Genomic DNA, 26,187 nt, shown 5'->3' with positions numbered 1-26,187 from the left:
GAATGCAAACCAGATGACGACATTTTAACGCGCATAGGAACCTGTGTAAAGTGCTCATGTTTCCGATGCCAGTCAACTTGCTTTGTACGCATATCCCCCCTTCTTTTAATAGCTTTCCTTAAACGATGGGGGCGCGCAGCAGTACCTCCGTGTGCATGGTACGGCGTTCGTGAACGTTCCCAGAAAACGACGGGAAGATTTTTCCCGAAGTGTCCCATTCGGTACTGCTCACATACCGGGACATCACATGACCCAACATTGCCACCTCCTTCGCAGACAACTTCCCCCTTCCCACCCCTCCTTCAACGCCGAGGCTGCCCACATGTGGCGCCTTCTGCAGACGCACTCGTTTCCTCACCGCACTCTATTAGTGCATACGCACCCTCACCTCTTTTCCTCTCCCAACTGTCCCTTGTGTGACGCGCCGAATACGCTCTATCACTCGCTCTGCGAATGTCCGCGCGACCCATTCCCCCCTCTACCCTCCCCCACCCTCTGGGAACAGGCTCTGGGGTGCTCGGACCGCGACCGCCAAGAACTGGTCACCGGTTGGGCCCTCGACGTCGCGGCCACCGCCACTCCCCCACCCTAAAACCAGAGTTCCAATAAAGTGGATTCTCTCTCTCTCTCTCTCTCCGCGTGACGGAGGGCGAAGCGGGCGGTGTCTGCTTGAAGCAACACCATCGCGGCGTGTTTACGGTGCATATAGAGCTTTTCTCGCACTTGAAACTCATGGATATAAAGGAGGAGGAGGGCCATGAAAACAAATAAAAACAAATTAACACGTATAGCTATTTTGTAGAATCATGTGCTGTTTACAAAAAAAAAAAAAAAAGAAATGTCAACTGAACACTGCAAACCATGGGGCTATCGCGCAAAACGTCTAGCTTCTCTTTGACCGATTCCTTTTAGTTTGAAGCAAAGTGCAGCTCCTGGAATATTTTTTTATGAATAATGAAGGCAGGTAGCCCTTAGCAAATGATTGCAGCCAGGCACAAACACGTTCACTTTTACGCCACCACCACCGCGTCACAGTTCGCGACGGTAGCATCTTTAAACCGAAATTGAAATTCCAGGCTTTGAGAAACATCAAGGCGTTAGCGACTATATCGAGTATGTATACCTACCGCAGTACAAAGTGCAGGCCAGAAAGCCTCCCTACCGTTTTCGACATCCACTTTGCTGTGTAGGAGGATTGGTTGCTTTCACAGAGCAGCACTTTTATGCGTCGACGAGTCCTACGCTGGTTGTTGATCCGATATCATGTTCGTGCTCCCGCACGCACCCCGCCACATTCCACCATCGCGAAGAGAACGCGCGCACCACACAATGCGTCGGGAACAGTCTTGGTTGATCTTGCTGATATTCCTTTCTTGTATGCTGTTTAAGCGGCTAGGTCGTCACTTTTTGGAAACTCCACACGACAAGCCACGCTTTCTATGGGAAACCACTATATGGGAAACCATTATAACCACTTCCTCACTGCACGTCTACGGGACCAACGCCATCTTCACGACTGTCCTTTCGCTTGCGCCGAGATCTCGCGAGAGGCTCGTCCTTTAATTCCGCTCGTACTCGGAGCTTTTTCTGGTATGAATCTCTCCAGCCGGAGGGTTTTTTTTTTTTTTTTTGAAGTTACGTGCTTAACTTTGTCGTCGGTCGGAGCAGTGGGATGTTATCGCTTCGTATTTACACCGTCACTTTGTTGTCGGAGTGTTTAGGCGTATAGTGCTTTATATACTCCGTAGTACGGAGTAAGCGTTGTACTGCTTGAAGGATTTAACGGAGCATAAACCTAATGAAACTCCCCATCCGGCTTGTTTTCATTTACTGTGTAGTAAAGAGTAAAAGACATACGCAGCAATAAGTGGCCCTGCGAACCTTTTGCTTCGGTTCAGTTAGTGTTGTAATCATTCACCTCACATAGAAAACATTCATTCCAAGTCAAGACATTTGCGCAAACGAACCCACATTAAGAAATCGTTTTTATAGCGACTTGACAGAGAACGAATATGCAGCACTAAAAAATGAAACACAAGAAAACGTTTTTTTTTTTTCTCCGAACCCATTATAACCCGTTTCAACAAGTTCGAACCGGTTCGTACCGGAACGGAATGGTGCGCTGGTACCAAACCGGAACTGAACCCGAAAGGCTGAACCTGAACCCGAACCGAACCCAAAAAAACTCCAGTTCGACGCCCTGCTTGCCACAGCCGGCCGGCCGCGACGAGCGCCGTTGCCGAAGTCTTCCTCCCCGCTGGCGCAACTCCTCACCTTCACGCTCGCGGGAGCCGAACCGGTTACGCCGCCTCAGGAAGCGCAAGCGAACCCCCATGTAGTTGCCATCCTATTGCGAAAAGTTTCCGCGCTGTCATCGAAGAGACGCGTGGGCCTCAAGCGCTAACCGCGTATCCAGTCGGAATCGCAGGTTTCCACAATTCCCACAAACTTGACGTGCACAGGCGAGTGTCGGTGATTCGAATGCCGCAGCGTTTACACGGCGAGCACTTGTCTTTCCCTGCGTACATTCAGGAAAAGTGAATCGGATCAAGAACGTTTGCGATTACTTTAGTCCAGTGATGACAGGCCAAAACGCTCTCCCTATCGAATCAGATAGCCTGCGCGCAAGTGCGTTTTATTCATTGTTCAAAGGGTTTAAATGAACCGATTCCTCCGGGCATAGCTGGCACGGAGGGCTGGCTAAAAAAGGCAGCCTTCGTAGATTGGTTCGAAGAGGTTTAGCCTCGCATGCTTATTCCTCGTGATTAAAACATGTATTATCTATTTCGATGATGAATGTTTCAAAAACGCTGTTCGTTGTACAATGTGCATAATCCTAAAGTCAGCTCCAGTTCTTAAGTCTGTGTAATGCTGTAGATTCCTGTGGGCAAGTCGTTAGTTTTTTTCGGGATAGTACAGCGTATACACGTCTTCTCTGTTGCGTCTACTCATCGCTGGGCTGCCCTCCAGTCTCATTTGAAACAAAACGCGACAGCCATAATCCCAAAGCGAGTCTCAGACACGCGATGGTAAGCGCGAGCGGGTGAAACAAGGGCTTGCGTGGCAGTTTCGCCCGTGGTCTCATTTCGCCACTGGCACTCAAAATTATCTCTCAAAATCCTCCAACTTCCCCGGTAGAACTGCTATGGACCCCGGCTCACTCGGGACTCGGGGGGAACGAGGCGGCCCATGACGCGGCTCGAGGATTCACAATCCGAGCGGGAGCCAGCCTAGTTCCTTACCACGGGGCCCGATCCGCCAGAGACCGCCTAATTGCGTATCATGACATACTCACACATTACCGCCTCGCCCGCCGAAAATACCCCCCGGCGCATCCCCAGCTCAGCAATGAGCAAGCTCGTACCTGGCGACTTCTGCAGGTTCAATCCTTTCCCTGCAGGGCGGTGCTCCATCACATCTACCCTTCCCTTTACCCCTGACCTCATTGCCCCGCATGTGGCCAGCGCGCCACACTTCCCCACTCTATGTGGGCCTGTCCATCCAATCCCTTCCCTTTAATCACCCGTGACGAGCAATGAGAGGGTGCGCTGGGTAGCTCCGACCCGGGCGAAGTTCAGATCGCCTTGGTGGAACGAGCTTGCCATCGTCGCCGCCGACCTCCAACCGGCGGCCACCACGCTCCCCTAACCCCAGTCGCTCAATAAAAGTTTTTTTTTCTCTCTCTCTCTCTCTCTGAAGGAATCAAAGCTGCCATAATGCAAATATTCGAAAATTAGGACGGACGAGCGGAAACCAAGCACGGGGCCCATTCTTTCTTGAAGGCTAAGGCAACGTTGGAAACCGCCCTGCCGGTCGAGTTTTACGATAGAGCTTTGCAGCGCTTCAAGGCCACGAGCAAGACACTTGGGATCGCCAGTCTGCCGTTCGTGGTCGCCGCCGAAGCTTGTGGGCCTGCAATCGTTTCCTGACCCGTGGAAGTTGGCGCATGTGCCGTCTCTCACGTTCGCGAATGCTGTGGTGTGCCTCTGAACGTCCACTCGGCAATGGCTCGAAAGACAGCCGCGGGCAGTGTGACGCACCGCTGTAGGATGCCATAAGTATGTGGCCAACGAAGCGCTACAGGGAAACCTCGGCTGGTCGTCCTTTGAGGCACGTGAGGCAGCTAGTAGGCTGTCGCACCGCGGCCGCCTCGAGTTCATGCATCGGTAGCGCTGGGCGCGACACGTGTTCGGGTACCTGGCAGCGACTTGCACCCGCATAAACTGGACGCGCCGTGTGTACTTTCTGGAGAAGAAGTACGCATTCTTCCGCGAGGCTGTTTGTGTAGACAATGCCGCAGCTTGGACACGTGACACGGGCCGTCGAGTGCGCGAGGAAGAGGAGGCGATGTGGCAGCGTGCTGTGCGGGAAAAGCCCACTCTGGCGGTTTACGCGCAGCACGAGAACTCGCTCGGTGGCTCCCAACTGTACAGCAACAGCTTGGGGAACGCGCTGCTCTTCAAGGCTCGTGCGGGAGCCCTCCGTACTCTTGTGCGCCAGAAAACGTTCGACGACCAGGAGGTGGCCAGTGTGGTGTGCCGTGCTTGTGGTAAAGGCGACAAGTCCGTCGAACACTTGATTTTAAGCTGTGCAGGTGTCGGACACTCTGGCAACATTCGCGAAAATGGTCCGCCTCTGTTTCTGCAGAAAGCTCTTGGCTTGGGACGCCGGCGGTGTGGTGGACGTGCGCGCTGTAGCGCGTACAAAGCGCCGCCTGGAACGCTGGCGTGCGACGGCAGCCCAGGGCCGTTAGTTGTACATTCCCAGAATCTTCGTTCTGCTATGCTGGGTTTTTTGTTTGTTTTTCGTATGTGTCTGAGTGAGTGAGTGAGTGAGTGAGTGAGTGAGTGAGTGAGTGAGTGAGTGAGTGAGTGAGTGAGTGAGTGAGTGAGTGAGTGAGTGAGTGAAGACTTCATTAAAATCGCCTGCAGGCGGCCTCCGTTACCGAAGTGCAGTGTTGTCAGGTATTCCCTTTTGGTGTGCCATAGGTTTGTGTCTCGTAACTCGTTCGTGCTACGTTGTCGTGTGTTATGATTGGCATGCATTTCTCTCGCTGTTCGTCCTGGCTATAGTGTGTGCGGTGCACACACACCCGATTCAAAGGGTCAAATATCATCATCGTCATCATCATCATCATCATCATCCGGGATCCTCTCCCTCCTGCTAGGGGAGGAAAAGGAGGGGGCCTCCCTCCGCCGACGGTTAGCTGCCGATTTATTTCTGCAAGCCGTAGAATTTGTGCGGCGATGACACTTCCGTCCTCGGCCGAGCGCCAGTTGACGTTCGAGCCGACACAAGACAACCACAGCTCTGCTGTTTCAGCAGGCTTCACAATGTGAAACGTGGAACTATAGGTTTCGTTTTTGTTCTGCGACAAGAAAAACACTGCCCTCTGTTTCCATGCCGCCAATCACGTGCACGGCTCGATTCATGCGGCTTCCCCAGGGTGGCGGTAGTCTTCCATGCTGAAGCAGAAGAAGCAGACCTCTACGAACACTGCAAGCTCTGCGGGGAAACAGCAACACTGTGTCCCACAATGTGGGCGTGCCCTAGCCCACGGGAAAATGCAACCAACAACTCCACCGTCTCCCAAGCGTCACATGCGCGTGCCAGCATTGAAATACGAATGGCACATGACATCCCGTGAGACATAACGCGAGGAATTCAATGGTATATCTCATCTTAGTGAACAAAAGGGGGAAGGGTGCAGTCATTCGCCGCCGCAATGTCTGCGATTTTATAGCCTACATTGAATCATCAGATGACTTTTAGCCCGCCTTTCCCTACAGGATCAACTCGACCTGTTGGAGACGGCCAAGACAGTTGAGCAATCACGACTGAGCTTTGCGGCTCTTACAACCCCCCGTTCTCCTTCAATTGAATGATTGATTGATTGATTGATTGATTGATTGATTGATTGATTGATTGATTGATTGATTGATTGATTGATTGATTGATTGATTGATTGATTGATTGATTGATTGATTGATTGATTGATTGATTGGAGCAGAATCTTTAGGCTCCCCGCCTTTTTCATGCCAGAGGGGTGAGGCGTGTGCGTATTTGTTTGCGTACTACCAAAGGATGCGGGTCCAACGGGACGCGAAATGGCATCGGCCGGGGCACAAACTCTGCCGGCAAAGCACGCGGCAACGAACTGTAACATCGTCGCCGCTAATTTTCACAGTAATACGGCCCGCGTGCAACGGGCCAGAGTCACTCCACATCGGCAACTCAGGAAATTACTGCCGGCAGGAGTTCGTACCTTTGTTGAAAAGCAAACTCTAGAAGACGCCTAAGCTCTGATTTGCAGTGCGACAGTGTTATTGGGCCCCGCTCGCATCGCACGAGGACATCCCCAGCGTGAGAACTTGAGGATGGTGATGACGATAATGATGTGTCTATCTCCTTTCTATTGGGAAGGCGCAAGTTTTTTTACCCTAGCCGTCACTTGAAACTAACTACACGAAGAATAAATCGGAAGGAAGGATAGGAAAGAGAGAAGGCTAGTTTTCTCTCCGCGGATCACGATGCTCCCATGAGTGGCATTCTCGGCTTCTGCGAGCGCAGGTGGCCGGGTCCGCCACCACCACTGGCGCTGTATCTCCTCGAATGTCGCCACAAACGTGGATGTGATGGTAGTAGTAAGGCAGCGCCTTACGGTCGCGGGGGGGGGGGGGTGGGGGGGGGGGGGTCCTTTTGCTTACGGTCAATGCCGACGACACCGACGGCTTTTTTGTGACGCACGGTTCTTAACACTACGCGTTAAAAATCTCTGTCACCTCAACTCTGCTGGCTATCCTCCTTAATTCAGCGAAAGTAACGGCTTGTGATTTATCCCCTGCGCTTAGACAGGCCGGGCGATCGACATACGCCTCAACTCTACAATCGCCTGATTCCATGAAGTTGCCTGATTTTTATTGTGATTAGAGTTAGAACTTTACAGTAAAAACTTTCTAATTCGAACCGCAAAGTGAAATGCACCTCAGTTCAAATTAATTAAGGTTCAAAATAATGAAAGTCAAGAATTACAACGTACAGTGCGATTGGGAAGCAGTAGGGCATGTCAACACTTTGATGTCTGACAAAGTCCGTGATTGCAGTCTGCCTTTTGTTCTTAAAGGCAACAAACAGCCTGCCCTTCTTGCTCTAAGGAGCCAACGTAGCAGAAAGCCTCCTCTTCGCCTTCTTTCAAACTGGAGAGACTGGCGGGATTCCATTTACCAATGATTTGCGAGTGAAAGGCCGCACTGGTGCTTTGAACTCCGCATCAGTGGCAGCAATGGATTCTGAACTTTTGACCTTAGAGATAATGCGTTCATCTGTCCGGCCAGCACACCACACACTGCTGCTCTCGTGTCCATACCGACTCACCCCGCAAAGAATGCGTCTTTCAAAACGTACACCAGGGGTTTTCGGGTTGGTTTTACCCGATTTAAAGTTTTCTCTCTGTTCCGGAGGTGACACAACGTCGTGTGTGGGCAGCGAGTACGTTTCTCTGGCCGTTTGTCACATGCCAAGCCGGCAGTGGCACCTACCGTATTTACTCAAATCCCGGGATTTATACACCCCCCCAACATCCCCCCAACACCCCCCAAGAGTATTTCTACACCGCCCCCCCCCCCCCCAAAAAAAAAAGGTTCCACATGAGCACCCCGCCCCCATGCCCTCTGTCTAGATAGAGGAAAGGGGAGGGCAGAGTTCCCTTTTTTGAAAATGTGAAGGAGACCTGTTTAACTATGTAAGGGCTCTTCGCGTTTTATTTCGACACCCTATATTTCCCTAGGCTAGCCATACGGTATGAATGAAGATGGTTAAATGCAAAACACGACAGTTTTATGCATTTCTTCTTCGACTGCATGTGAGAGTGCTTGGCAGCTAAACGCCTACTTCCTTTAGTGGTGACTAGCCTTTTAAAGGCTGCAAATTAAGGGCAAAAAACGGCTGCTGCTTTGCTCGGCTAGGCCTGGTTATGCTGCCATAACCAGCTCGGCACAGATGGACCAGCGCCCTCACTTCTTCCTTCCATCGCACAACGGCTGAACTGAAGCACGGGCCCTGCCGCAGTGAGAAACTGCGAGGTGGCAGAAAGAGTGGCGCCGTCTCTTATAACGCACGTTCTTGCAAAGTTATAGAGGACCATGAAGGATAGCTCCACACAAGCGATTGCGTCTTCAGAATGACACTCGTGCCAGTGCGAACAAAAGTCAAATAATTGATATAAAATTAATGATAAAGGTGGCGATCGACAACCTACTTTCCCGCATTAGACTACTGATGCAAGCCTTCTTTGCGTGATTAAGTAGTGCTGGCAAATAAGCTACTAAAAATACAGATAACTGTGTTTTTGTGGGCTTGCAACTCAAACTCGTAGTGTTTAAAATAAGAAAATGCGTTGTTTTGGAGGTGATAATAGAAATAAGATATCCCCACTGGGCGAAAATGCGGGAAAAACAGCATGCGTCGGAGGCAACCACTATAAGCAGTGAGGATGCTGCACTATCTCTTATTTAATGGCTCCTATAACGGCGGCGCAGCCGCTGAAATGGCCACATTGGGCCCATCTTTTTCTCCGAATTCGCTCAAGTGAGATCGAGTCATTTGAATAGGTCGTTTAACGGGTGAGCTCAAGTCATTCAACATTATCCAGTTTCACTGCCTGAAGCCAGACCAACCCCATAATTACGCCATTTTGTTGCGTAAATGCTATTAGATGGTAAAATGCCCTGCGAGGTTTTATGAAGCTTAATGGGGGTTTCAAAGTGTCTGTTCTTTCTTGACAGAGCTGAGCCAGTGCCCTTGCTGACAGTTCTTCTGGAGGAGCAGATAATACCCACTCAACTTTCCAGCATGGTGGCTGATAACCTAACAGGTCGCATAGCTGGTTGTAGCAGATATGACGTTCATTTAATGGGTTAGTCACAAAGTCATATTAAGGTGGGTCCACGCAGAGCTTGGAGCAAATGAGTCACACTGAGGCGGATGAAAAAATTCCCCCGCATTTCCCCGAGGGGGAGAATGTGAAAGTGCGAATGCACGGTTGTCGGCCCGCTTGCGGCGCTTGCGCTCGGCCCCCGCAGCCCACCGCCTCGCCGCCTTCTCTTCCATCTCTTCCATCGGGTTTGTAGTATCACGTGTACACCACGCAGTTATCAAGCCGCTATAACGCCGCTGAGTCGCCAACGCACGCCGCTGACGACGTAGTTTGAATGCGTTAAAGATATAAGGCGCGTTACTAACACTGATATCAGCGTCGCGTCCGTGGCTTAGTCGGTAGAGCGTCGCGCTGCGGCCGCAAAGTCCGCGGATCGAAACCTGGCGCCGGATGCTGTTTCTTTATAGAGGAGCACTGCGGACGCCGACGCCGCCGACGCCGGCGGTGGATGGTTTGGGGTCGCTTATAAAGTGCATTCGCACTTAAAACATTAACAATTAGTTTAATGGAGTTCCTCAGTGGTGCCGCCTCCCTCCCCAGATTGGGCGGAATCGTTCGGGTTGTAGGGGGTCAATCGTAGACGGGACGCCGACGGGCCAAGTGGGTCTCGGGGCGAGGAGATAGAGGCAGTGCGGGGCCGGTGGCTCGGAAGGTCTGCGCGGTGAACCCGAGGGCAGGAATGGGAGGCGGTACCGGACCGGTAGTTCGGCGAGCTCGGGCTGCAGGCCGCGGTCAGGAAGGGGAGGACGGGCAGGACCGGCAGCTCGGCGGGCTCGAGAAATAGACCGGGACAGGAAACGCTGGCAGCGTGCGGGCTCTTGGGAGGGACGCGCTTTCGAATTGCTCCTACGGCTGCGTCCGGATAGCAAGACCGTCGCCCCAAATCTGGCCTGATCCTCTCCGTTCGCTCCTCTTTATCTCCTCCTCCTCCTACGTCCGAGCAGCGGCGGAGAAAAGGGGGAGAAGGGCCGGCTTCAAGCGGCGGTGGACGACAAGGCTGTCTGCCCACCCGCCAAGGACGCGTCGAGCGGTGGGAAGCCTGGCTAGCCCCGAGGCAAAGAGGAACCGTGTGTCCTTAGCGAAGCGGCCACGCGTTCCCACGGGAAAACTTCCTGAGGTCAAAGTTTCGCCATCTGGTTCGGAGTAGCCGGGGCACACACACGACCGTCAGACAGCTAATCGACAACCAATAGTGTCGCAAGGGCTGGGTCAGTGGGTGTCGATTAAAAACTTTATTTCGATTAGTCGGCTGCTTTTTATCGATGAGTTACCCATTAATCGGGTGTGTTCATTTCGAGGCATAGGGCCTGAAAAGATTAAGGGTTAAGTTTTTCTTTGATTTTTGTTTTCATTGTCACGCTGTCGATGCTTCTGAATACAGATCATTTTAGACTATCAATAATAATTCATCCAGTTGCGGAGGCAAAAAAGCTTGTGGACATTTTCCGGCCGCAGAGAGGTTCTTTGCTTGTTATAGCTACCCTCGGAAGTACTTTCACTTCTGAGTCAGCGCCATATTTGTCCTTCGCATTCTCAGTGTGTTTGCGTCTTTTCGCGCTGTTTTCCCGCCCAACTTCGCCAAAGCTTCCGGCCATCGATAGACAATTCATTAGGTGCAAAAACACGCGACACGGAAAGCTCCAAAGAAGCTCATAGTGAGGCCTATACACATGTGCGTCCCAACTGTCCAGCGCTGTTATCGGAAAGCGTATCTCAGCTTTTCGGTTGGAAACGAGGTTCGACGCAGGCGGTCTCTTTTGAGAAACAGCTTGGGGGCAAGGGTTCGGTTGCCAGCACACAGTGGGTGATCGTGATCGTGATCGTGAGGCCGAGAGGAGGCCTAAACATCGCGAAAACGCAGTTTTCGATCGTTGCCTCGGCAATTATGGCGGCGGCGAGAATTTCGAGGGCGGACGGGGCGGTGGACACCTTCTGCCCCAACGTGCGGCAGATCATCATGGTGGTGAGCACCCCTGACGAGGGGAGAGCTCTGTCCTACGCCAAGATCCAGGCCATCCACATCGGAGGCAAGTCGCACGAGGTAGGAGCGTACCAGACCACGCCGGACGGCACGGTCAAAGGCGTGATCAGAGGCATACCGGTAGAGGACACCCCGGTGGAAATCGACCGGAACATCGTGAACTCAAGAAATCCGCTGGCGAGAGGAGCGCAGAGAATCGGCAGCTCGGCAACCGTCATCGTGGTATTCGAAGGCGAAAAGGTACCGAACTACGTATTCTACGGCCCGGTGGTCACGAAGTGCACGCTCTACCGCAAGCACTTCGACGTGTGTAAGCAGTGCGGCAAGGTAGGCCACAGAAGAGACGTTTGCCCGACGTCGAACGCGAGGGTGTGCTTCGACTGTGGCGCCGACAACCCGGCGGAGGGCCACGAGCAGATGTGTAAACCCAAGTGCAAACTCTGCGGAGGGCAGCACCCGACCGGCAGCAGAAGCTGCAAGAACAGGTACAAGACCCCGTACGTGGTAACCAAACGGAAATGGGAGCGCAAGATGGCGGAGCAGCAGGCGCAGCACCAGCTGGCGCCCGGCGAGTTTCCGCCACTTGACGGCGCAGCCGGCGGCAGCCGCCTCCATGAGTCGCGCCCGCGAAGCCAGAGCAGGAACCGAAGCCAGAGCGCGAGCCGCCAACGCCGTGCCCGCTCGCAATCCAGAGACCGAGTCAGCTGGGCCGACGCTACGAAGTCGGGAGCCGCCAAGAAAGGGCAGCCGCAGCCGCAGCAGCAGCCCCAACGACGACAGCAACAGCAGCAAGTGGTGCCGCCAAAGCAAAGCGGCGGGAAAACCCACGAAGAAAGCGATTCGATGAAGGCGCTAAGAGAGGTGGCCGAGCAACTCGGGCGGAGAAACACCGAACTGGAGGCGACTGTCGACAGAATCATCAGGGAAGTGGAAGAAATCAAGAAGACGACAGCGGCCATAATGCAGCGGATACAAACGCAGCCACAACAACAGCAAACACCACAACCGGCACAACAAGTAGAGATGGAACTGGAAGCAGAAACAAAGCCGAGGGCGGCGGCAGCGGGCCCTGCGCCCAAGACAAGGGCGATCGAGAACCTAAAAGAGCGTAAACTCAGCGAGAGGATGGACAACCTCGAAGACAGGCTCGACCGGATGGAGAAGAGGCTCGACAACTTCGAAGAGTACGTTCGAACGACGTTCACCAAGTCGATAGACGACCGGTTCACCTCGCTCGAGAGAACGTGCCAGCAGCTGGCTACGACAGTGCAAAATCTACGCAGATGGCCAACCTCCAACAAGCATGGACGGGTCACCCACCGCAACAGCAACCACAGCAGTAACGACGAGGTGCCTCCTGGTCTGGCACTGGAATTGCAACGGCTTCGCCGCAAAGAAGGCGGTACTACAGCAGCACCTACAACAAGTACCGAGAAAGCCAGACGTAATCATGCTGCAAGAGACCCGCACCGAAGAGGCCAGACTCCCGGGATACCGGACCCACGCCAGCCCGCCCAGCTCGCAAACTGCGGCCGGTAGGCCAGGCCGGGGGGTTTGCACTCTGGTCCGAAGGGGCATTACATACGTTGAGCATGAACTACTAAGCAAGAGCACGATAGAGCACACCATGGTAGAGGTAATCACGGGGAAGGAAAAGAAGAGGGAGAGCACATTCCTGACGAACGTCTACAGCAGCCCGTCGCACGGCAGACAGAAATTCAAGGCGCTGCTACACAAGGCGAGCAAAACGGCGGGGCCCGGTAATAGGTTGGTAATCTGCGGGGACTTCAACGCGCAGAACCGGGCCTGGGGCTACCCCAGAACGCTGGCAAAGGGCAGAGACCTAATGCAAGACGCCACGGACGTGGGGCTCAGCCTGATCACCGACCCCGCGTTCCCCACGAGAACGGGCAACTCGGTCGCCCGGGACACCACGCCAGATCTCACGTTCACCAGGGGCAGGAGCGGAGACACGGCGGAGTTCGGGTGGCGGAATACAGGACACGAGCTGGGCAGCGACCACTTTATCGTGGAGGTCACCGTACCGCTTGGGGCCAACGAAGAGATCGGCAAAAGTCCGCTGAAACACCAGTTCACGGACTGGGACGCCTTCCGACGACTGCTGCCTGAAGATCAAGGCGAAATAACGGACATCGAGGAGTGGGCCAACGAGATCGTGCAGAAAACGAGGGAGGCCACCAGGGAAATCGAAACGGACGCGCGCGTCGACAGAGTGGACAGCCGCTTGGCCCACCTAATCGAGGCCAAGCAGTCGATCACGGCGAGATGGAAGACGCAGCGGACGAACAGAAAACTGCGCAAGAAGATCGCGGAACTTAACCGCGTGATCGAGTCGCACAGCAGGGCCCTATGCGCGCATCAGTGGAACGAAGCCTACAGCGCGGCGGATGGACAAATGCACTGTGGCAAGACGTGGAACTTGCTAAGACGCCTACTGGACGAGACCAAGACCAAGTCTCACCAGCACGACAACCTGGCCAAGACACTCCACAGGGCGCTGGCCGAGCACGGAGAGGCCGAGGTGAAGAAGCGCCTCGACGACAAGTACCTGCCGGCCACCCCCGCGGAGACACACTCGGACTGCCAGGGCGAGGCCAACGAGCGGCTAGACAGGGACATAGAAGTGTGGGAGGTGAGAGCGGCCCTACACGACCTGAACACCAAGTCCACCGCCGGACCCGACCGCGTGACAAACAGAGCACTGAAGAATCTGAACGAGAGAGCAATCGAGAACCTCACGGCGTACTACAACAGGTGCTGGCGAGCCGGGAAGCTGCCGAAGCAGTGGAAGGCGGCCAAGACGATCCTGATCCCCAAGCCAGGCAAACCACCGAACATCGAGAACCTCCGGCCAATCTCGCTCACGTCTTGCGTGGGCAAGGCGCTAGAGCACGTTCTAATGAACAGATGGCAAAGGTACCTGGAGGAAGCGGAGGTGTACCCGAACACCGTGATAGGGTTTCTGAACAAGCTCGGGACGCAGGATGCCATGATACAGCTGAAGAACGAGATCCTGGACGACGACGCTAACACGAGAGACAACCGGGCGATCCTGGGCCTGGACTTGCAAAGCGCCTTCGACAAAGTGAGGCACTCGGCGATCCTGGCCCAGGTGTCACGACTGAACATGGGGAAGAGAATGTACGAATATATCAGGGACTTCCTGACGGGGCGGACCACCGAGGTCAACGCCGGTGACCTGAAGCTCCCGGAGAAGAAGCTCGGCAGCGTCGGGACCCCCCAAGGCTCGGTCATCTCGCCGCTGCTCTTTAACCTAGTGATGATCGGGGTGGCCGAACGACTCTCGCGAGTGGCCGGGGTCCGACACACCATCTACGCCGACGATATAACGCTGTGGGTCCCGGGAGGAAGCGACGGACAAATAGAGAGCACGCTGCAAGAAGCAGTGGATGCCATCGAGGAGCAACTGGACGGGTCCGGACTCGTATGCTCCCCGAGCAAGTCCGAACTGCTGGTGATCCCTCCGAAGAGAACGACCAGGAAAAAGAGAGGGGACGAAGAGACGCCGAAAGAACAGAAGATCAAGGTCAGAACGAGCGGCGGCCACACGATCCCAGAGGTCGAGAGGATCCGAGTGCTAGGCATGCTGATAGAGCGCAAGCGCGTGAACGGCGAGACGGTGAACCGCCTCGCGGCTAAAGTCACCGCGGCCACACGGCTCATCAGAAGGGTGTCAAACAGAAAGGCAGGCATGAAGGAGGAGAGCCTCACCCGACTGGTGCAGTCTTTCGCCATAAGCCACATCACGTACGTCGCAGCGTTCCACAACTGGAGGCAGTGCGAGCGAAACAAGATCAACGCGCTCATACGCAAAGCGTACAAGGCGGCACTCGGACTCCTCGACTGCACGAGCACCGAGAAGTTTCTGGCTCTGGGGGTGAACAACACCCTGGAGGAGATCGCGGAGGCGCAGAGGACCGCCCAGATCTCGAGGCTCTCGGAAACGAGAACGGGCAGACAGATACTGCTCGACCTGCGTCTGACACCGATGGAGGAGGGAGCCGAAAACGAACAGGTACCTGTGCCAGAAGCCACAGGCAGACAGTTAAAGGTATGCCCGTTACCGAAGAACATGAACCCCGAGTTCAACAAGGAGCGAAGGATGGCGAGGGCCAAGGCGCTCGTGGACCTCCACACCAGAGACGACGGGGCCATGTACGTGGACGCGGCGGAGTACCAGGAGAGCGAGAGGGCCTACGCCGCGGCGGTCGTCAGGGCGTCGACTGGCGAAACGATAACGGCAGCGAGCGTGAGAACCCAGAAGGCGCACCGGGCAGAGGAGGTGGCCATCGCCCTGGCCATCGCCGACCCTGCGTGCACGACGGTGCTGTGCGACGCAAGAACGGCGGTGCGTAACTACGCCAGAGGGAGAGTGTGCAGGGAGGCCGCACGAGTACTACGCACGGTCGACCTCGCCGGTGAGAGGTGGTGCGTGGCCATCAAGTGGTTCCCGGCACACGTGGGCATCGATGTGTCGGACCGGGGCAACACCAACCATAACGAGACGGCAAACGCGGTGGCGCGAGGACTAACCAACCGCGCCGCTGCGGCAGAAGCCGACCAGTCGTGGTGGTGGAGGGAGACCAAGGACAGCATGACCACCTACACCGAGATCGTGAAGTGGTACAGACTGAGCAGACGAAAGGTACCGCCACCCCACCCGGGCTTGACTCGAGAGGAAGCGGTGATATACCGGCAACTGCAGACGGGGTCCCTCCCCACCCCGGTGCTGATGAGGCACGTGTGTCCGAGCGTGTACGAGAGTGACTTGTGCCGAGTGTGCCAGAAGGAGAGAGCCACAGCGGCTCACATCCTCTGGGACTGTGCCAAAAACCCGCGCGAAGCGTCGACAGAGACTATGATCCCGCCGCATCTCGAAGCCGCAGCGGGAAGCTACGACCAGGAACAACAGACCAAGGCCGTCCAGCAGATCTCGGCGGCCCTTGAAAGGCAACGACCAAGCGAAACCGACGAAAGGTTACCGCCCCAACAAAGGGGCAGGCGAAGCCAGCCGAAGGGAGTAGCGAGGCCGGAGCCAAAGTAGAGGGACAAGAAGTCGAGAAGACGTCACGGCCGCGTCGCGGAAAGACCACCGCGCGAGGGGATCTAACCGAGCTGCAGGCACTTTAGTAAAGTTGCTCTCTCTCTCTCTCTCTCATAAAGTGTCCAAGGTAAGCGCTCCGCCTTGCCATCAATCCCAGTGGTGTTGTTTGGGCGTAAGGTCTTGCTCGTGTATGAAAATCTAGGTGCATGTTTGATCTTCTTTTCCACATCTAAGTCAACGTACGCACGCTCAATGCGCCGACTACGAGCACTACTCATATTTTTGTTTATAAAATTTACCCTAGTAGCACAAATTGTTGCCGCAACGTTTCTGCCGTGTTGCCAATGTTGCGTAACGTTAGGCAACGTTACACAACGTGGTGACAATGTTGCCGAATGTGGGCCAACGTTGGACACATTCAGCAACATTGACTCTATAGGCAACGTTGCCTGTATGCACGTTTTTTCACGTTGCAGCAATGTTGCCAAATGTGGGCCACCGTTGGACACATTCAACAACATTCAGGCAACGTTTACAAACAACATGTGGGCAACGTTGCCCGTATGCGCGTTTTTTCACGTTGCAGCAATGTTGCCTAATGTGGGCCAACGTTGGACACATTAAACAACATTCACGCAACGTCTACAAACAGCGCATAGGCAATGTTTCCCACATGCACGTTTTCTTGCGTTGCAGCAATGTTGCCAAATGTGGGCCAACGTCGGGTACATTCATGCAATGTTTAAAAACAATGCATGGGCAACGTTGCCCTTTGGACGCTTTTTTCGCGTTGCAGCAATGTTGCCAAATGTTGGCAAATGTCATATGTTAAACGATCGTATGGGGAGTTACGTAAGCTGCCTAAAAATTCAAATGATCCCATACAGCAAAATTAAATGTTGTCGATGTAGTACATGTGCGTCAGGATACGTTAATTTCGGGATTATGGTTTTTACATATTTAGCAATGTTCACGAAAAAAAACACAACTAACATTGCCTGTGTACATGTTTATCTAGGTTGCCGCAATATTGAGGAATGTTGAATGTATAGCAGCTTCATTTATTTATTATGTGAAACACCACACTAACATATATGTTTTGGAGCGATTACGTCACCTACAAAGTTCAAAAGGGTATGCACAACGGACGCCTTAGCCACAGTTCACTGTACCATCGCCTCCTGCACTTTAGCTGCGTATAATACGGCGCTTACATATACACGCACGCACGATGCACGCACATTAACGAAATCCCCATCGTCAGCCTGTCCACTGCAGGACGAGGGTCTCTGTACGGGAGGTTTTCGCCGCATGCTACACCAAAGGGGCCAAACTTGTTCTCGTGAACGGATGCCATCTTCTAGGCATCGCCTATCTGGTGTAGCCTCTCTGATATCCGCTGATGATATACCACAGGACAAGGCAGCACCCCAGACCGGAGAATATAACGGAACAAAGGGTGGTACCTGTACCAGATTTGAAGTTATTCAGAGGCAGACAGCAGGGCACCCTACATCGTTGTGTGATCATTTAGAGACAGAGCTCTCGAAAAACTGGTCACCGAACGGACCCTCAACGTCGCGGCGGACCTATGCCGCCACCCTAAAACCACAGTTCCCAATAAAGTGGATTCTCTCTCTCTCTCTCTCTCTCTCTCTCTCTCTCTCTCTCTCTCTCTCTCTCTCTCTCTCTCTCTCTCTCTCTCTCTCTCGAAAAACTACAGAAATGCATGTGTAGGAATGTCACACTGAGCGTGTAGATTCCCCCATGAAATCTAAAAGAACCCGCGAACGTTTGAACGTTTCTCAAACGAAAGAAACGCGTGGTGCCGGTTCGATGGATGGCGCAACCAAACTCGGCGGCAGATCCTTTTGTTTTAGTCTCTCATTTGTTGGATGATCGCACAATATTACTTTAGAGTGGAGAAAGCCTAGAATAAAATAATACCGCCATTTCGCGCATCGTGCGTTTCGTTAAAGCCATATGCTGCGCCGTTCTAAGACGGTCATTTTTTCAAGATGGCCGCCGGCTGTCCCATAATAGAAATTCGTTTCTATTTCATGTTTTTAGTAAGAGTGTAAATCTCATCGCCGTTCTTGGTGTTAATTAAAATATACCACAAATACTGGACCTTCGATTGAAGATTGAGCGCGAAGAAAAGATTTTTTTTTTCCACGAACTTGAAACTTGCAAAAACGCTCATTTATTGCTGTATCATTCTGTATAACTAAAAAGATACACAAACAGGCTTCGTTTATGTTGACTAACAGAATTTTAACAGGTCAGGCAGGCCGATTCCCGATCATAGCCAATACTCTTTCTATAGCCTCGTAATCGGTGTCGTGCATGAGCTCGCGTCATCCGCAATGATCGTGTTGGCGCGGCATTTCTTTGTGTCGGGCCCGCGGAGATTTTATCCACGTGGAAGAAATCGAACCTCTGTTAGCCACGCAGGCGTAATTATTTTAACCATCGTATAAATTACGTCCTACAAATATGAATGTCCGTATTCTACCTGTTTCCTCTTATTTTTACGGAATACCAATTGCTCAGTTTAAGCCAATCCTTGCAGCGCATTATTTGTTTTTAGCAATAAACAATGATGAGAAGTTTGAATTCCCCTTCGCGCCCTACTTGTTACTTACCCCTGCTCCATTTACATGTCCCATTTGCACTTCAGCCTTAGTAATGTCGCTCAAAAACAATCACTTTCAAAAGCAATCATGAATTCTTTACTCGTCGTGCTAGTCGCACTTTTCTTATGGAGTTGCTGAACAAATGTGTACTTTTTTACGGTGAGCTGCCCACAATGATTTGAAGATATGACTCAACACCGATCCAGGCACCTTATTTCTATACTCTTCCGCTTATTTTTTCAATCACTTTTCCTAAATTTGGTAACGCGTACGACGTGTATACACGAAAAATTTCTTGGCGGCGTGCATCTGGCACATATGAATTTCTTGAGGACAGACTGGACTTAAATAACCGTAAGCGGTCGCTTTTGTTGGATATCGACGCGTTTCCGTGCAATCCAGTTCCCGTGAAATTTATGAACGTGTGCGCCCGTGAAATTTATGAACGTGTGCGATGAAGCGTCGCTGTGCCATAGGCGCGACAGTCACGCTCTGAAAAAATCGCTACATCCGGCGTAAATCAGATCCGTGTAAGTGTCATCCTCTAGATCTGTGCAAATGTCACCCGAATAATAGCGTGTTTTAAGCACAATTTCACTGATGTACGAAACCAACTTCACCATTTTGCGAATGCGCTCTTAAAAATCTGTCAACGGTTCCTACCAGCCCGTGCAGGCCGTGTCGCTCATACAATTGGTATACCGATTGTCTCATCTTATGGTGTGATTTAGTTATTTTAGGAACCCACCCCGGTGGCTGTTGTGCTTCTGAGCCCAAGGACGCGGGTTCGATTCCAGGCCGCGGCAGGCCGCGGCAGCCGCTTTTTGTGTGTGTGTGTGTGTGGAGGCGAGAAGCGAAAATGCCTGTGTGTTCGAAATTTCGGCGCACGTTAAATAGATCCCCCGGTGGTCAAAATTAATCCGGAGCCCTCTACTACGCCGCGCCTCATCGCCTGTGTAGCGTCGGCGTGTGAAACGTCATAATCAATCAAATAATATATTTTAGTGCGATTTTAACACATCATTAAACTTAAAGGGGCACTGACACAAAAAATTTGCATCTTGTTTTTTTTGTTGCGATAAGTAGCTAGTGACCTACTTATAACCTGTAGAAACCTCATTTGCTTCAGCGTGCGACGGTTGTTTAATTAGAGGCATTTTCAATGCGGCCAGTCGCAGTTTCGGTTTCAGCGAGTGCCGCGAAACGATGGATTTTGTGGATTTTGTGTGAACAAAGCTGACCACGTGACCGTCGGAGGGATATCACAGAGCAGAGCCGCCGTAGCACTGTCAAATCCGCATCGACGGCAGTTTCTGCGAATGCCCCCACGTACTGATCTCGTGAGGCGCTTAATTAAAAAGCGACCGTAGATGTGACGCAGGCGCTGCGAGTGCAAATGCTACCGCGGCTAAAGAACGACGCTCAACGCTCGAGACGGTGGGTGGCAAGACGCGCGCGCGCGCAGGGAGCAGCCGGCCGGTCTGCCTACAGGTCCGCCTACAGATGTGTTCGGCTTAGCACTGCGGCGGATATTCGAGTGCCGCTCTCGTAAGCAGTGCAGATGACAATTTTTAATGCAACCCGCCATCGCATCATTATCTCCTTTCTCATGTAAGCCACCATGGTCGGGACTTGGGGACAATTTCGTGCAGCGGTAACAAGCTATCACTCGAGCAACCTGCGCCGGCCTGGGCTACTTCGCAGCCTTTGCCGCCGCCTGCACAGCGACCGTGCGGCTAGCTCAGTGGGCTTTTCGTGCCTCCGGCGCGTTTTCGCATCCAATGGTAATAAACAGTAATAGAAATAGAGTGCCCATGGAATCGCTGTAGAACTTTGGTCGCGGCCAGCTGCCCGATTAGCTGACGAAATCACGGCGCCTCCGCCGCCAACGATCGGGTCGTTCGTTCTCGAGAGCAGAAGCTCCGCCCTCCGGCCCTCCGATTGGAGCGGCGAGCCGGCGAAAAACGCCGGCAGTGCGGAAGCGGCAAACACAAACTCGTGACGTATTTAGATGTTGTTTATTTACACAATAACCTCGGGATGTCGATTGCGCGTGGTCCTTTGCTGGCTGCTCGGTTGCGTTTCGCACACTTTAAAATTGATTTTAAATATGTTCTAGGCTGTATTCGCCGCTGATATTTTGCAGATGATGTATATGTGTTCCCACCAATCTATCTACAAAGTTATCTCGCCTTCAAAATTTTGTGTCAGTGCCCCTTTAAGGAGCAAAACACAGCTGCTGCGCACCGATAAAGCCGCGCGCAGCATTCACCCTCGAATGTGCGTTGTCACGTATGGCCAGCTATCGGGCTGTTTTCGTGAGTCTTTTACAAATGCCGGTCGGGTGCGTTTTTATCCATGTGTATGCCGCATATATCCAGGAAACTGGCCGAATACAGCGCCTGCTAATTAACCCAGCGCGCGCATGAAATGGACGGCGCATGCAGCATGTTCCGACGTCAGTGCATGCGTGAGGCACGAATCAGAACTTGGGTTTCATTGCCTTCTGTTATTTCGCACTCATTATTTGCCGAATAAATAAATAAACTGAAATTACAACAAGAAAATAACTTTTTATGCCATCGTCAAATAGTATCGAGTTTACTGTACTCCGACTTGGCTTCCTATTTCCTATATTGCCGCTCACTTCACCATGTACATACCGAAATTTAACGCGGCCTCTTTACAATGAAGATGTGTTCTTTTGGGGAACGTGCACCATATGGAAAGACAAACTGATCGGGTATACGCCGTGCTTTTCATTCTATGTGTTGGTCGTATCTTTAAGAGCTTCGCGCAGATACTCCTAGCTTTATTCATAACTGCCTGAAAACAGCACCCAGAAATGACTTCCCAACTTTCCTTTCCTATTGTTGAAACATTGCGCGTTTTTCTTAGGCAGTAGATTACGGCTGTATTATAAAAAAGCAATCATGAATCGACAAGGGAAACTTCCAGTTCCATTTGGCCCTTGCAGGCTCGGGTCTCCCAGAATATGTATGCTAATAAAGTATTATTATTATTATTTTGCTAAGTTTTCACAAGCGTCTAGCACTGTTAACGTTCTTTCTTAAAGGAGTACTGACACCAAATTTTTACTTCATGTTTTTATTGGTTAGGTGTAATATGTGGTATACGTTGTCATGAAGGGGCATTCTAGCGATTGCGCGATTGAAATGGCGACCTTTGGAAGCAGCCTATTTAGGGCCCCTTTAAAGCTTGTATGGCCGGATTGTTTTTATGGCGCCGCCTGTATATCATCAGACAAAAATAATCTAGATAGAAGGCTCAAACATTTCCTTGTTGCTGGGTCCTCATAATTGTTTGAAAAAAATAATTTACTGGGGAAATTTTATATGCAAGCTATAAAAACTTTTGTGCATCATACTGGGGAGTGCAAGCCATACATGTCGCCAGCTAATTACAATCGTATGTGTTTTCCTTCCAATTGCCGCAGCAATTACACTTGATTCATGAGACGGATTCAAACCCAAAGTTCATGTTCTTTAAATTGCCCCCTTCGTGTGAAATATAGTCACTTCCCTCTGATCAGCGAACGTTCCGACTAGTCCACACCTTGCACCCTTGTTTGAAATAAACAACATGAAGTGGGCATGTCTTATATTTCAACTTCCCCATAGACATTTCACCTACCTCGAGCGCCAAAGTAGAGCACCATCATGCATATTGTAACAATAAAACAAAACAAAGACCTAACCCTGACACCCATTTTCCAGCCGATACTGCCTGTACGAAAACTCATTGGCATATTTCAAGGGTATTTTCTCATTATACAAACGAACCTGAATTCCAAGTAACCTGAAAACTAACTTCCCATTTTTGCTTTTGTTCCTTTCCAATAGCATTGCACACACTATCTTCAGATTTTCCTGTTGTAATTTTTATTCGTAAGAGGCTCCAATGCGTCGAACACTTGTCGCGTTCTGCTTGGCGCGAAACGAAATACAGGGCGCCAGGCGTTCTCAGAAAAAGGCGTGGTGCTGGGAGAGGCACGACGTCTCGCGCGTTCCTTTCTCCCTGCATGCCTTATTTTTTTGTTTTCGTCGTCGCCCCGTCCCTTCTAGAGTGTGTCGCAAAGGAAGTTTTAGCAGCCGCGGCGCGAATTTGGGGAGGGCCGAAAAAAATTCCCCCGCATTTCCCCGAGGGGGAGAATGTGAAAGTGCGAATGCACGGTTGTCGGCCCGCTTGCGGCGCTTGCGCTCGGCCCCCGCAGCCCACCGCCTCGCCGCCTTCTCTTCCATCTCTTCCATCGGGTTTGTAGTATCACGTGTACACCACGCAGTTATCAAGCCGCTATAACGCCGCTGAGTCGCCAACGCACGCCGCTGACGACGTAGTTTGAATGCGTTAAAGATATAAGGCGCGTCACTAACACTGATATCAGCGTCGCGTCCGTGGCTTGGTCGGTAGAGCGTCGCGCTGCGGCCGCAAAGTCCTCGGATCGAAACCTGGCGCCGGATGCTGTTTCTTTTTTAAATATAGAGGAGCACTGCGGACGCCGACGCCGCCGCCGCCGCCGCCGGCGGTGGATGGTTTGGGGTCGCTTATAAAGTGCATTCGCACTTAAAGAAAAACGCACGTCCTTTGCCAACGTCCTACCCTCCTCTCACACGCGCACACGTGCGCGCGTTCCTTGCAGAGCGGACCCCTCCTGTTCCTCTCTCTCTGCGCCTGACAGCCGTGGCTGGTGCGTTAGGTTGGGGAAAGTGAACGAAAAGCGCGCGCTTTTGCAGAAACGAGCCGCCATCCTGAGAATCAAACGGAATGGAGAAGGAACATTGTACGAAATTTTGTTGTGTGGCCGCATGTTACGGCGAATATTAGTGGGCCGGAAAGTTCATAGCAACCGACCAGTGAAGGTAAGCGCTCGATTTTCTGAGCTCGCCTCGTTCTTTCGAACGCAGTTTACTTCGTAAAAGAGCGGGAACAAGACTGCCCTCCCGTCTAGCTTCTAAGCATCCTTCTTGCTTTTGCGAATGCGTACGGTTGTAAAACGTGGAACATGTATTGAGCGCTTAAATCAGGTGGACGCTCAGAAGTACGATGCTGAAATCGAGTGTAGGTTCTGCAAGAACCTTGATACGTACGATTGGCTTTTAATTTGCTTCTCGCCACAGCTGCTGTCGCGCGCGAAAAATATAACTTATAAATTTAACTTTGTTATGTTTAATTTCACGCGAGTTTCAGCGGCATGCTGTTCCAGAACACAATTAGCGTTGCAGTTAAGCCATATGTTATAATCTGGTTATGCTAACTGCCTTACGATGTAAAACAACGCCTGGCGTCTTTGTAGCATTCACAAACTTTCGGTGTGAAAAGCTGGTCTACGTCGGATGCTTATAATTATAAAGAAAATGGCATACGCAAAAAAAAAGCAGCTCAAGGCCAGTTTGAAGCACATTTTTCGAGAGCAAAAGGTAAAATAAGGCAACCAAGAAAATACGCCGTTGTACGTAATTTTGTCTAGTTGTGTAATGTTTCCATTCTTGACAATTGCCTATTTTCTCATTTTTGTTCATTGCGGGCTTCTCTTGTTCATTGAAAATTCTCTTGCACGCTGTCTGATGACTTTTCAGTTAATTACTGAATTGACCTGTAAAGAAATTTGTGTAAGGTATTTTATATAATTAAGTATTTATATCCTTTTCTGTTTTCCAGGGATGCTTGAGCTAAACCCACTCATGCGATGTGCGTGTCCACCCAGGCATTAGAAAAAGTTAAACAAGCAAGAAAAAATGGAAAGTGAAGCGGCCTGTTTTGCTGTATTCCTTCCTTTGGGTAAGGTTTTCTCCATTAGCTAAAATTTGCTTCACTTCAGTTTTCTGCACCCCTTCTGACTCTGTTTTGTTTTCAGAAATGCCTTAAGATTTACCAGCACCACAAAATTGACATGGGAATAAGCTAGCTCACCTGGCAGCAAACGTCATCTAAAGTGCAGGTGAGCTTTTCAGCACCCTATGTGTTACAGCAATGCCCTTTTGTTTGTTTCCCAGGAATGGCTGTCAAATCTCAATTGAACTGCCAGTACAAGAAAATCAATGAGGCCATATTGTATACCAAAAGTGCTGGTGTTCTGAGAGGTGAGACATTGTCTATGCTGTAACAACTTTGCAACTTCTCCTATAAACTACAACTTTCGTTCATTTCGCAGAATTAAGCGTCGCAGTAACAACCCTACGTGTTACTGGGTTCATGGCTATCAAGTATGTCATCAAATTGACTCGTCAAGGCGCAGAAGAACAAGCGAGCCCCGGAGGAGGAAAACGAAGACATAGTCTGAAACAGCGTACTTGCGAAATTCAAGGCTTTAACAGAATGCGTATTCGGCTCGATTGTTAATGGTAAAATAAAAAGCACATGTCCTTTCATTTTAAAGAGTCTCAGTGTTGTTATTTACGCTAGCTGCATGTTCCTTGCTTTAAAATTCTGCCATTTCTTAGTTTGTTATTTTGCCGGACTGCCTTGTAGGGATCAAATGTATGAATATACAGGTCTAAAATGCCGGTTTATACCTTTCAGGAGTTTATGCGGACGAGGTTTGAACCGCTCGCTTATCATGCAGTCAACAATCGTCTCTCTAGGAAAAAGTTAACTTCTATTATTTTCATCTAGTTATTGTTGCATGTATATTAGATTCATGTAACTGTAAGTTACCTGTTAACAATATTATTGCTTTGTAAGAGAAATATTGCTTGAAAGTCATATCAACAGTGCGCTGATGTGGCCCTCGTGGTGAAAAAACGTATCTGTAAAGTCGCGGTAACGTTGTAGGAAGCATCGCTTGAACATTAAAGCGACGTTTTCTAAATGTTACCCGCACGTTGGAAAAATATAGCTGGAAAGTTACCGCAAAATTGTAGCAGTGTTATTGCAACTTCATAAAAACATTGCTTGAACGTTGAAGAAACGTTCTTTGTATGTTAAAAGTGTAAATCTAAAGTTTCTGCAATATTGTAGCAATGTTATCACAACGTCTGAATGATACAGGGATATGCTTAAATGTGGTATGCACGTTGCGAAAATGTAGGTGAAAAGTTTCTGCAACGATCACCAGAAAACGTCTTATCAATGTTGTTCAAATGTGTCCCGCACGTGGCTTGAAGGTTGCTCCAAGAGTGGAGCAACGTTGGCGAACGTCAGAAACAACGTTATCCAAACGTTAGAACAACACCCTTCAAACATTGCCCCATGTTGGAGCAATGCTAATATCATGTTGACGCAACGTTTCTGGGAAACATTGCACTAACGTTAAAAAAAGCGGACATAGCCACGTTTTGGCAGCGTTAAGGGGAAACGTTGCAGAAATGTTCGGGCAACATTCTGTGCTACCAGGGTTACAATGTGCCACATTGCTTTTGTTGTATTTACACTTCGGTTGACTGGACAAAACATTCTGGTTCTTAATCTAGAGACAAGCAAAGAATAATTCAAGCGTTTCGTGCTTTAGCGCTCAGCGAATTGTAACACGCAAACCTTAGGGCCCACTCGTGCACTGTGAGAAGACAGACGGTCAGCGTGATTGTACATC

At 51.1% G+C, this 26,187-nt stretch overlaps 1 protein-coding gene and 1 long non-coding RNA gene across 2 annotated transcripts; both read left to right on the top strand.

Moving 5' to 3' along the window:
- The first annotated feature begins 13,555 nt into the window (after positions 1 to 13,555).
- LOC144157614 (uncharacterized) lies at positions 13,556 to 16,026 on the top strand. The gene has a single exon (XM_077688442.1). The coding sequence runs from the start codon at positions 13,837 to 13,839 to the stop codon at positions 16,000 to 16,002; it is 2,166 nt and encodes a 721-aa protein (XP_077544568.1). The 5' UTR covers positions 13,556 to 13,836; the 3' UTR covers positions 16,003 to 16,026.
- Positions 16,027 to 23,345: 7,319 nt separating this feature from the next.
- LOC144157613 (uncharacterized) lies at positions 23,346 to 24,986 on the top strand. Its single transcript, XR_013319801.1, has 3 exons — positions 23,346 to 23,518; positions 24,318 to 24,437; positions 24,514 to 24,986. It is a non-coding gene; the product is annotated as an uncharacterized LOC144157613 (long non-coding RNA).
- The last annotated feature ends 1,201 nt before the right edge of the window (positions 24,987 to 26,187 follow it).

Source organism: Haemaphysalis longicornis, unplaced genomic scaffold (genome assembly GCF_048455015.1).
Source record: "Haemaphysalis longicornis isolate Haplotype H1 unplaced genomic scaffold, Haemaphysalis longicornis Haplotype H1 scaffold_10, whole genome shotgun sequence".
NCBI classification, from domain to species: domain Eukaryota; kingdom Metazoa; phylum Arthropoda; class Arachnida; order Ixodida; family Ixodidae; genus Haemaphysalis; species Haemaphysalis longicornis.
The sequence above is the reverse complement of the archived record's forward strand: the minus strand, read 5'-3'. Positions and strand labels throughout refer to the sequence as shown.